This window comes from Berghia stephanieae, chromosome 1, assembly GCF_034508935.2.
Source record: "Berghia stephanieae isolate SIO BIC M18660-M18661 chromosome 1, UCSD_Bste_1.3, whole genome shotgun sequence".
Lineage (NCBI taxonomy): Eukaryota > Metazoa > Mollusca > Gastropoda > Nudibranchia > Aeolidiidae > Berghia > Berghia stephanieae.
The window spans coordinates 74,670,407-74,683,419 of record NC_088360.1 but is presented as its reverse complement, the minus strand read 5'-3'; the positions used below and the strand labels follow the sequence as shown (position 1 = coordinate 74,683,419).

The window sequence follows — 13,013 nt, the reverse complement described above, 5'->3', positions numbered from 1 at the left end:
GGATCTTGAGAAAAGTTTAAAGGTACGCTTTATTCAGTGACTTTTTATCTTTGCTGTTTTTTCAGTCCAAATTATACAAAGACGTTTTTGATTAGTTTTCAATATTTTGTTATTTAAATGGTTGTGTGCCCGAGATACAATTTGAGAAATAAGTGTACATTAAATATGTATTTTCAGATTGGTGTATTTTTTAAACCAATTATATCATCAATATTTGTAATTTATGTTTCAGCATTACAGTTTTTGGTTCAAGCAGAAGATTATTTTCTGTCTCAAGTAAAGTAAGTTTTTCATATTCTTCTTCTTCTTCTTATTTTATTATTATTATTATTATTATTATTATTATTATTATTATTATTATTATTATTATAAACGATCAGTATCCCCATTATGATGTAGGGCAGAAAGTTGAGTACTTAATGCTTCATTACCACACTGTTGCTTGATGCACCGTTTCAAAGAAAATTTTGTTTGTGCTCTGCTATGCCTGTATTTCTGTAGCATAACATGGTAATGTTTGTTATTCTGAAATTAATTCTTATTTTTAGTCAAATATTTTGGCTTGCTATCTTGTCATATTGGTTGGTTGCAAAGAGAATAATTGGACATTAACATTCCACAACGTATTGTTGAACTCTCAACCATTCTACAATTTTTAATGATTTTTCTATCCTTGATGACATTTTCTTTTTATTCTTACAACAGCAAAGATGTTCCCCCTGTCTACTTGAATGAAGTGATGCATCATTGCTTGGTGACTATGCAGACATTGAATCTGGTTTTGCAGAAAACAGTTGTAGATAATTCGGAAAAAATTGATCAGTTAACTAAAGACAATCAGCTTCTCTCCAGGCTTATGGATATTGATGTCAGAATCATTCATAATGGTTTGTTTTTAGATGCTTCTTTGCTTTTATATTGGATTTCATATTATCATTTAATTTTTAACCTAGGCATTTATTTGATTAATTTTTTTCTACTTGTTTTATAATGTAGTCACCATTAAAATAGAGTGCGTTCTCTCGTTTCATATAGCTGTGTAACGGTGCCGTTCATTTCAAAACTGCCCATCATATTAACACAAAAAATGTGATCCAAAAGTATTTTATTATTTTTAAATCTTTTTTCCAGCAAACTTTATTTCAATATTTAAAACGCTTCAAATCTAGAAGGGGAAATGAAAGGGTTATATGATGAGTGGGGTAGGATTAATCAAATGTGTTGAAAACAGAAACATCAACACATCGTTCTTTTGACAAATCCTAATGACATATTTCAATTTTGATTTACATTTAGAGACATTTCTAATGATATTCTTCCAGCATTTAGTAATTTAACTTTGCTTGAGGATTATGATATGTTAAGGTCTGTCAACTTTTTTTTATTATTATTGATTATATTTCGTGGACATCAAGTAACTAGAAAAATCGGTTGATCTCACACTTTTTCTTATAAGGGATTTTATTGAAAAGAAAATTGTCTATATTTCTGTATATTCTCACTGTCTTATAAAGCCTCGTTCATTAATTTTTCAAATAATGAAGATTCATTTTGACAATTATTCTACAGAATTGCTGCTCCTGGATTGCCGTTGCTGCTGTGCTATGAACGTTTTTCTGCTCATACAAATATCATCTCCTCATACTGATTTCATGAACATTGTGAGTTGAGTTGAAAATAGTCTAAGGAAGATAATTTTGGTTTAATATTCATTTCCTCACTAATTACAAAAACCTGTGCTGGGCATGAATAGGGAGTTTATCAGTGATAAGAGTACCACATTCCATCTGGAACATTTAAAGGTGGAAATTTGTTATTTATTGCCTTTTAAAGGTACAACTTCTTGAGCATTTTTATTGCACAATATCCACTAAACTTGTTTTTAAAAAAAGCACTTTGCAAGGGGTCCCTAGCCAACAACAACACTTAACATATAGGACAAGACATGATACCTGTTATGCATATCACATTTTTTTTACCAACTGAAACAACACTGTTAATGCCGGGTACTCACTTTACAACTGAGTACAGGGAAAGAATGTGAGTAAAGCAGAGCTGCCAACCTACCGCAAAAAATGCGGAATTGTACGCATTTTCAGCGATTGTACGCTTGTACGCATTTCCCCCAAGATTGTACCCATTTTCAGTGTACTGAGTCACTTCAGTTTTCTTTAGTATTATTACTAGCCTATTGAGAAACCTTGGTGACCAAGTGGATGTTCATATATTTTTTGACCAATTATGATCTTCATGCTGGGAGGTAGAATTCTGAAAGGATTGGATTATAGTCTTGGGAACATCATTGTTGCTGCAATTGAGCTTGTGCGGTGTGACTTTATGTAAGTATACCTTCCTCTTACTTTTACAATGGTTAGTTTCCGTCGATTTCAGGATTGTACCCATTTTTATGAAATCTCCCCCATTTTGAGGTCCCATTGTACACATTCTCATCAGATGGGGTTGGCAGCTCTGGTAAAGAGCCTTTTCCTCAAGTAAGCAATGACAGCAATATGACTAGAGTTTCACCATATGCCAAAGTCAAATCACCACTGTTACTGTCTCGCTGAAACCAGTTGGTTCAGTTGTTATTAGCAGATTAATAAATATGCTGAAATTCTGATTTGAACAAAATTTTGTCTTGTTATCACATGGTTAATTGGTTTTAATATAACACCTCATTTTTTGTACATCACAATGAATCTGTCAGTGACACTTTAATACATTATAAATACCATTACTAATACAATTACAATATGTTATATGATTTCAGATTCCACACCTTCTTTTCCCAAGACGCCTTCCCTCGATGAAAACCATTTCAGCTATGTCAAAACTAACATGGTTGTGTGAGAGTGTATATTTTTTCAACATGAGTAACCAAAGTCCGTTATCATATTTGGCTATAGCATTTGGGTACATAGCTATGACTGCCTCCAAGAACATTGTTGAAGAATCTGAACAAGGTCATTTCTTTTTCACAGATGAGTTGTTGCCACTCCTTTTGAGTCATGGGAAAAAGTAAGTGAATCACTTAAGTTATGAAAATTTTAAAATATTCTTTTTTAAGAAATGTATTTTTTAATTTATTTATATCTTTATAAATCACATCATTTACCCTATTGTATGTTCCATACGATGGTTACAATAATGAAAAGAACAAAATAAAAATTTTCAGCAGCCTGGTTTTGATTATATATTGATTGGACCAAAGTATGGAATTTCCACGATTTAAAAATTTCTCATTATGACCTATATAGGAAATTTCATCTATATAGGATTCCAAATTATCCAAAACAGTTGTAAATTACGATTTTGATTTATTTTGATTTAAAAAAAAAAATTGGGGTATTTTTTTATTGGATCCATATTTTCACATTTAGAAAATTTTAATATATGACATGCTTGTTTTCAGATGTCTAATTATTAATAATGCTATTAAAGGATATAGATAATTAACAAAATTAATCCCCCTCATTTATCATAAACTCACACTTTTTTTACACTGTGTCGGAGTGAAGCAGATGCTTGAAATTGAATTTTGATTTTAAGTTACAAAATTTGATCCAATACGTTTTATTGAGGAGAACAAATTTAGTTTCCCGAATTTGCTCAAATCTGCAATTTTGTAATTTTTAACACTTTGGCTCAAACGTTTAACTTGCTTTGGAGTCCCAATAGATCAGCAATATAGCACCCACCTCACAATGTGACTATTATTAGTCCTGGGTAGAGCCAAGGTTGTTTTTTTTTTTTTTTTGGGGGGGGGGGGTTTCAATGACTAATTTAATGCCTGATCCAAAGGGAAGCAAACAATTGTTTTAATCCATTTAATGAGACACAAACGAGGATTATTTACGGGTCCATGGGCTTTACAGTTCTGAAGGACTACCTCTTTACCTTCAAATATGCCTGCTTGCCCTGATGTCATGTGACTTCTCTTTATCAGATATTCAAACAAAATGATTCATTTCAGATGCGAAGACACTATAAGTAAAGCTCAATATGGGAAAACCATTAATCTGTGGACGTCAAAAGTGAAGTAAGTTACTCTGAGCTGGTTTTTATTTTATCTCTAATTTAAAAGGTATAGTTTGGTTTTGCACAAGTTTGAATTGAATTATTATTTTGGTTAAATTTTAATAAAGAAAATAAAATGAATATCCCTGATAAAGAAATTAATCGAGTGATTGAATATTATACACTCGTAAACTGAATCTCACAGTCCTTTATCATTTTTTATATGTTTTGCTACTCCATATTTATTTTCTTCATATCATTTGTTTTTGTTGTTTTGTTTATCTGTTTGTATTTATTAATAGTTTTTTATTATTCATTTTTTCCCTATGGATGGATATTTACGTTTATAATATACTCAAACTTGTCATCATAAAAGGCTTGTAATAAGCTGTCATCAAGAGATCCCCACATCTCTTGGAAATTATTTGTTTCCATATATGGCCCATAATTTGCCAGCTAAGTTTTCCTACCATATCCCAGGCATTTTATTCATTAAACAACGCATGCATCATCAGCTTTTATATGTTTTGAGACCAAAAAAAAAAGATCAGGGTTGCTAATTTTCCATATATTTACAGATTTCAGTAAGTTAAAAAATGTCTATACATCTTCCAATCACTGGGTGAGTGGAAGTCAAAGGCTTGTGAAAAGCGAGCCAATTAGATAACGAACGTCCATCTAGTGAGCACCAGGATACAAGCCTATTTAAGTAAAATTTCATTTGACTTATTGTTATCCTTAACTATAATGTCATGTCATGTATTGAAAAGTAAATACTTAATGTCTTTTTACTGGACTCCAGTGTTCAGATGTGTTTGCGTTTAAGTTCAGTAAATTTTTGCCATCTGAATTGGCAACCTTGAAAAAAGAAAACGAAAAACTTGTTAAACAAGAGGTCAATGGCATCCTGTTTTTATCAGTGTGGTTGTCCTACTTCTTTTTTTTACATTTTCTTCTTCTTCTTCTTCTTCTTCTTCTTCTTCTTCTTCTTCTTCTTCTTCTTCTTCTTCTTCTTCTTCTTCTTCTTCTTCTTCTTCTTCTTCTTCTTCTTCTTCTCCATATAGATTGACTTTCTCTCCCAGTGACTCCCATAGTGGGCAGGGGGGTACATACTGTGTCTTCTATCCCCTTATATCTGTTTTCCAACATGCTTTATGTCTTTGTCTTGGAATGAGATTACTTGGTTTTGTCCTGGTCCTGGCCAGATGCCCTGGCTGAGAGGGTAACAGTCGAATGTATAGTTAGTTTTGGGAGATGATATTTTTTTCATTGTAAATCATCTCTCTGTTATGCACTGTATTATGCTTTATTTATATTATATATGATTTGTAAAATATTTGAGTGTGTTCCTCTTAGAGGGGACCTGTGCTTGTGTCTGGATGAGACTTTTAGTGATCTCAAACTAAGTACTTTGATAGAGTGCTTTTGGAATCTACACCTGTTTCTTATTTGAACCAATTCCCCTTTGTCTTCCCTTTTCTTGGATGCTTTATTGTAATTCTAGAACTTTTTACTATCCCATTTTCTTCCTTTTTACTGGCGCTGATATGACCTTAATGTGTTGCAAGCATCGTAAAACCCTTAAAACATCTCCCAGTGATAAACTTATTTTACTTTTGAATGCATTTGCCCAGCGCCAGTATCAGCAATTTCCCAGTGAATTCTGAAATGGCTGAAAGACTGCAGGGAAATTCCCCAGTGATCCAAAGTCTTTTAGAGTATGTCTGGACGCACTGGGAGGATCAACTTGATGTAAGTCAATCAAACTAAATTTAAGACGTTTTTGCCAGACTTTACAGTACATAAGATACTTTTAGGTTGCATTAGCCTCAATAATATTTTAAAATCAGGATGATACAGTGCAATCTGTACCATCAACATTGCATTCATTAACAAATATTAACATCTGACTTCTATCAATAATTTTACATCAAATTACCGTTATTATTCCCTTATATTAATTTTTTACATCAATATCACTGTAAGTTTGGTTCATGTCTTCTTATGTTGCTCTCAATGATGGCAATGATTAGTTTACTGTTGATTGGTGATTGGAAACTGCCATATCATCTGAGTTTGTCTCATACAATGAAGCAAACACTCAAGTGTTTCACCCAACAGTAGAATCAATGCTATTGAATTTTTTATTATTTTTGGTGATTGATTTAATTTTGATATCTTTTTGTAGGTGATAAGACAAAGTGCCAAGACTGTCTTTGAAAATGTTATCAAGATGCACATGGCTTCAGGTAAGCTAAATAGAAAATAGTTTTGGTAATAGATTTTCATAGATTTTAACTGCAAAATTTCTGATAAACTTTAACAGAGATCTCCATCTCTATTTGACATAGACACATCTTTTTCAATGGTTGCCACTTGAGGTCAGTCTTTTTTGTATCTTTCCGAAAAGCACTTTCCCATGAGCTGTTTGGGTCCTTTCTCTCTCTTGTTATTTAATCTTTTTATTTTTTGACCATCTTTTTCTTTTTCCAAAACATTTCTCATCAGTAATTCCCCTTTGTGCTGTTTGTAGACTTTTGTATTGCTTTGCATTGTTATGCTTTTTGAAAAAAAGTTATCCTTCAAAGCTCATTATATTTCTTTGATAACTAACTATAGGAAAATTCTTCCTGTACAATGATTCTATTACTTATTTACTTTCATAGATTTTATCCATCTGACACATTTCCTCTTGTCCGAAGTCTCTAAGATTTAGTCCATGTTTTTTTTCAAGGCTTTTTCATTCTTGAATATTTCAGACAAGTCTGGCTGTGATATCCCATCACCTTTTATTTCATCCTTGCTCTCCAAGCTATTTAATGTTAGCTGGACATCCAGAGGAAAATTCAGTGCCTTGTCCAGTTGTGTCATCTTCGTAGGAGCCAGTTGTCTCTTAGATCAAAGGTCTCACTTCCCCACAGAGGTTTTGTCTCAGTTCCAAGATAAATCCCTGGCCTGCTATGTAAGTGGAGAAAATTTTGATTTATTTATTCATTCGCAAACAATAAAATATAATTTTCACAACCTTATACTTACTATGGTTTAACTTAAGTTTTAAGGGAGCTTTCAATTGGATCAAAATAGCACAAATGGAAAAGCACAAGACTTCGAGTCACACTCAATTATACTAGGTTTAAGTCAGGGAAGTGATAGGATATTTTTTTTCTTAACCCTTTGTCTATCAAAGTATGCAATAACTGACTGGGTCTTTTGATTTCGTGGAAAGTATTTTGTGATAAACATGCGTTCTATCTAAAAGGTAGCAAGCTATTGTCCCCTTTGGGTAAATGCAACAGAACTGGGATAAGCTCCAGCTCTTTTGGTCTAATGGTTCTTAAAAAGTCTTACTTTTATTTGGACAAAATATAAAAATAAGTGGGCTTTCCAATGATTTTTCAAAACTCATTTCTCCTTTATAAAAAAATTTCCAAGTTTCATTCAGCTCACAATATCATTATTTCATGTTAACCATTTTCTATTATTCAAAACAAGAAAAACTGGCCTATTTTCCCACCCACCTACTGAATTTTTTACTGGACTGATTTTGACAGTTAATGACTTAAAATATATGTCTGTCTAACTTGATTTTCTCAATAGTATAATCATTAAAATTTACAAGTGCGTATGCGTAATAAGCCTTTTAATTTTATGATTTGTTCGCATCAAATCCACTCCATGTTTTTTATATTTTCAAGTTATACCTTCAGTGAAGAAGATTTGCCAGATTCATTTGCGCACCTCAACAAACTTAATTACTGGACCAATTTTGATCAGTGAAAACTCAAAAGATTTGTCTCAATCTATCTTAATTTCCACGATGGTATAGTAAAATTGAAATGAATAAGTGCCTGTGTATAACAGGCATTTATTTATGCTCCACTTGTAATCTTAATTACCCAATAATGTTTGAATTAAAGAATTATGATATTAAATAAAGTGTTGTGTCTCAGTAAATCTGTCCAACCTTTTTATAATGCAAAACAGCGAACTTTTTTTGTCAATTTAAATTTGGCCCTCTCTTTTTTTTTTCTTTTTATAGAAATAGCGAAGAACTGGTTAAACTTTTTTCAGATGTATTTACTATTTCAGAAAAATAAGTGGTTATTATCATCATCATCATCACCACCACCACTACCAGTCTCATCACCACCACAAAAGTTAACATCATTATCAACACCTTAACCACCTACTTCATCACTCCTGTCAGTACCATCCCAACTGACACCACCACAACTATCATCATCATATTGATTATCATTATTTGGACCCCAATTTTTACCTTATCTTGGGAAATTAGCTTCTGATTATGTCTGATGCCTGATGAGTTTTGTTCTTCCTCAAAATAAATGCCAGATACAAATTTTCCCTTGGGAATTTTATAGTTTTAAACATAAAAAGGTTGTTTTTTTCCTCATCATTATTTTATCTTTTTAATTTCCACACCTTCTCTTCAAATCACTGGATTGTTAGAAAATCAATTGTGTCAGCATAAGCCTTCCATCAAATTCACAGAGGAGAAAAAAACAAAACAATTTTTATAAAATAATAATGTTTCATTTATTTTTCTTTCAGGCAACTGAATTGTTCATGAACACACTTCAGTCGCATCGCAGAGAACTGTCATCTAAACCATTGGTGAGACAAGAAAGCACAGATGTTCAACATGTATCTATTTCTCAAACAAATGAGGATCTTTTTCTAAAAACATGGATGGAACCAGTCATTTTAGCTTTATGCTCCTCAAATAAGAACACGAAAAACAACATCATAGAATACCTCTTACCACGACTTTTGAAAAGTGACAAAACTGTTTTGGACCACATTCTCAACAGGTTGTCCTTAATTGAGCAAGAAAATTTAGATGACAGTCTGAAATATGGAGTTGTTGTGGCTTGCTTAAGGCGAGCAAGAGTGATGGGCATTCTGTCAGCATTTCCTGCTGTAGGAAAGGACAGCAAGTCTTGTTATGGCATTATGTATGCAGATATTATAAAAGCTACTTTGTGTGTATTAGATGAGCAAATGAGACTGGACGCATTTGCCTTTCTCTGTGAAAGTAGTAAAACTACTGAAGCAGTCTCTTCAACTGAGTTTGAGATGCTCCGATTTTTCATACAAAGCAATTTGAATAGCCAGTCACCAGCATTTAGGCAAAGCTTTCTTTCTCTCTTAAAAAAACTGTTTACAAGAATCCATGAATCTCGTCCACCACTTCTGAAACAGGCCAGACGTGAAAAGCTTGATGTGGCAAAGCTTTTAGGAGAATATAAAAGTTTTCTTGAATGGGTGGCCTCGCTGTTGTTAAATAATCTTCACCCAGGTGGGGCCTTTGCTCGTCGCACAACTTGCTTATCATGTTTATTTCTGATGAATTCAATTTTCGTCAAAGAGCAGGATGATTTTTCTATTTCATCCTTTTTGGATCAATCTTACATTGAGATGATCTTAAAATGCTTTGCAGATACATATGAGGAAAATAAAATTGATAGTCTCAATATTCTTACATCTCATGCTCAACTCAAAGGTAGTGTGACCACGTCAGAGAGATTGTTAAATCTGTTTCAAACATCAGTCAGCCTTGCATGCAGCACACGCCCTCAAGACTGCAGTACTGCTGCTTATATTATGCTTCTGTTGATAAACCAAAGAGATGCTTTTACACTCATTAAGGGTCATCAAATTGAACTTAAAACTAACACTGCGAAAGAGATGTTGTCCAATATTAATGAATTGTTCACCTCTTCAAGTTTATTAACCTTGGATTCTATTGGAGAGCCTTCAGCAACATCCCAAGGATATGTATCTATCTATCTCCTTCACATTCTTCTTGTGTATTTACATGATCAAACTGAAATAGCTAAGAAAAGCCTTATCACAGCTGCTGCTAGTAGGCCCATGTACCCAACACTTCAATGCATTCGTTACATCATGCAAGAATTAAAATGGAAGAAATATCCTAGTGAGCTTATTTTCCTTGGGCGACATTTCATCCAACTATTAATTAAAACATGCCTTGATTTGTCGAGAGTTGTTTCCCCAGTTGTACAAAATTCATCACCTGAGGGCAATGTCCCCACTGAGGCTATAATGGGACCTGGGCTGAATTTATGCGATATTTTGCCAAAAACGGATATTGAAAATACAACAGGACTTTCTACAGATTCTACAGCATCAAGTTCCAACCAGGTACCAAGCATTTCTGAGTCTATCTTTCAAAGTCAAATGCTGGTGCAGGCTATGCCAGAATACTTAGTTGTCTGTTGTTGGAGAAGTATAAAAGAAGTCTCCCTTACCCTTGGCAAAATGTGTCTACAGATTCCTGTGAGCTCCATGAATGTGGATGAAAACATAAGTGAAATCGCTTCTAACACTATCCTGTCTCTCAAAACTATAGAGATTGTTGGTGAATATTTTACTGAGCAACTTCTAGAATCCATTCATCGAGGTGCTTTTGAGTTGGCTTATGCTGGTTTTCAGCTTTTGTGTCAGATGCTCTGGAGTCATCCTCATCCTGCTTTCCATAACCTTCCCAGTCAATGGCTAATGAAAGTTATCTCAGACATCAAATCTGAAGATCCAAATTCCAAATTGTGTGCAACAAGGAGAAGTGCTGGAGTCCCTTTCTTCATCCAAGCTATTACATCATCAGAGCCTTTTGTTAATGGTAGGCAATGTTTTCATAGCGCAATGAAAGAACTGATCATTTTTGCTTTAAATGAAAGTGAAAATGATGGAAGCAATGACGTTAGAGCGGATGCTCAAGTGCATGCCTTGAATATTCTTAGGGCACTGTACAGGGATTCACGTCTGAGGGAGGATGTGGTACCTTACATTGCTGATGGAGTCAGAGCTGCAATTGGTGGATTCAAGTCAAATTTGTGGTCTGTTCGTAATTCAGCTACCTTATTGTTGAGTGCACTAATGACAAGAATGTTTGGAGTAAAGAGAAGCAAGGATGAGACTGCCATTTCTAAGAAAAATTGTCAAACTGGACGCTCTTTCTTTTATCATTATCCTAGTCTTTACTCTTTCCTTCTAACAGAGCTTGAAGAAGCTACACAGTCTGTAGGAAAATCCAATATTGTTAAACTTCATCCAAGTTTATATCCTGTTCTTCTAATTCTAGGCAGATTGTTCCCATCAATGTTAGAAGGTTCTGACACCAGCCTTAGCCTTTCTGCCTTCATTCCTTACGTTCTCAGATGTGCTTCAAGTCCTGTTCTAAAAACAAGAATCATTGCTGCAAGAGCCCTTCAACCACTGGCAAGAAGAAACCAAATTATTGAAGTTGCAAAACAGTTGTTTGTCAATATACCCCAACATTCAACACAAGATGGACAGCCTTCTTCTAGTCATATTCATGGTTCACTTTTACAACTCTGCGAGCTTATGAAGCTAGTTTCTGATCTTAGCACTTCTCTTCAAGAAAACATTCTTTGCTTTTTTGTGGACAAGATACTCTCTCGTATATGGTTATTGTCATTGGAAAACAAATGTTTTGCTACAAGACAGTCTATGCTGCTTTTAGTTGACTATGTTTTAGACATAGCCAAATTAAATGGGTCATCCTTGGCAGGGGATGAAATCAAACAGGTGGAAAAGTTAAACGGCCATTTTGTAGGAGCTTTGTTGTTGGTTACAACCAAGGGAGACAAATGGAAACCTCTTGTGTACGAATATGAAAGAAGCAGAGCAGTTTTGAGCCTGAAATACCTGAATAAATCATCAATGATACTGAATAGTGGTGACAAAGAGTCTAGTGACCCGAGCAGTTTGCAATTTCAGAGAGAAATTGTCCTAAACTTTCTGCAATCGCCCTTCTACGAAGTAAGACTACAGATTTTTGGTATGTTTATGGCATCTTTTGCTGGGCCAGGATTGTCACAGTTTGGCAATGCAGAAACAATAGATGGTGAAGGATATGAGAAGAATACCATCACACAGTCGGAAGATATATCAGTGGATGTAACTGACTACAGTTTGACAAATAATGTTTACTCCAATATGGACAACGAGACCAAGAAATTGTTAAAAAGTATGTCCTCTGATTTGTTTGATCATCTACTACACATGGCACTGGAAGTAGAGGACCATCATGAATGCCTTGAGAAGGTAACGTCAATGTATTTTTTTATTTATTGGTTCTTTTGTACCATGATTGTCTCTTTGTTGGTGACTGATTACTCTTTTGTTTTTTTGTTGTTCTTTTTTGTTTTGTTTTTTTCAAATTTATTTCGCATTGATCTAATGGTTCTCTACAAGGCTATGTAATTCTCTGCACAGAGTTATTATTTAAACCCTAGCCCCTTTGTCATGTTGAGATGACCATCCTAATTTTGAACGTCTATTTTTGAGTTTATTGTTATTTATATCTTTAAACAGGTATTCTTTGTTTTGGCCTACATTCCTGACTGTTGTCAGTTAATAAAAAAGAAAGATGATACAGCCATTAACAAGGTAAGTTCCGGTTTGATATATCAACAAAGTTGTTAATTTCTATATTAGTTAATTTAGTTTTGCCAGTTTTCTTTGTTGCATTTAACTTTTTAATATGTAAGTTGGTAAAAGGCTTCAGAAATCAAAACATGATTTTAAAATCAATATGAAACATTAGTTCTACTCTTCATTTTTGTTATGCTTCATTGCAATTTTTTTTTCCCCTCAGATTTTCACTTGCATTCTAATGAAAATTAAGGAAGAGCGACGGTGAGTTACATTATCAAAAGATATCTCATTAGGTTTAACGTAAGTTTTATCACTGTTAATTTGTAAATTGATTTCATTTACCTGAAATATATTTCAAAGGTTTTAATTTTCCAGAATTGTCAGACTTATAGAGACTTGATTTTTGTCAACATTCTCAAACATGGTATCAAGTCATATCTTATTTCTATTTCAATGAATCTGTCTATTTAGGAATGAAGTCAAATCTGCAATGCTGAGATTTACAGGGAATTTCATCCCTTTACTTTACAACAGCCTGAAATCGCAGGTGA

At 33.7% G+C, this 13,013-nt stretch overlaps 1 protein-coding gene across 1 annotated transcript in view; it reads left to right on the top strand.

The window, feature by feature from the left end:
* LOC144956862 (tRNA (32-2'-O)-methyltransferase regulator THADA-like) overlaps positions 1 to 13,013 on the top strand; it is a 29,836-nt gene that overhangs the window by 12,620 nt on the left and 4,203 nt on the right. Inside the window, exons 6-17 of the mRNA XM_078887647.1 lie at positions 233 to 281; positions 706 to 887; positions 1,570 to 1,661; positions 2,771 to 3,018; positions 3,974 to 4,039; positions 5,652 to 5,769; positions 6,206 to 6,266; positions 6,777 to 6,979; positions 8,590 to 12,129; positions 12,400 to 12,474; positions 12,683 to 12,723; positions 12,934 to 13,009. Coding sequence (XP_078743773.1) covers positions 233 to 281; positions 706 to 887; positions 1,570 to 1,661; positions 2,771 to 3,018; positions 3,974 to 4,039; positions 5,652 to 5,769; positions 6,206 to 6,266; positions 6,777 to 6,979; positions 8,590 to 12,129; positions 12,400 to 12,474; positions 12,683 to 12,723; positions 12,934 to 13,009 — 4,751 coding nt within the window. The remainder of the gene's footprint in view (positions 1 to 232; positions 282 to 705; positions 888 to 1,569; positions 1,662 to 2,770; positions 3,019 to 3,973; positions 4,040 to 5,651; positions 5,770 to 6,205; positions 6,267 to 6,776; positions 6,980 to 8,589; positions 12,130 to 12,399; positions 12,475 to 12,682; positions 12,724 to 12,933; positions 13,010 to 13,013) is intronic.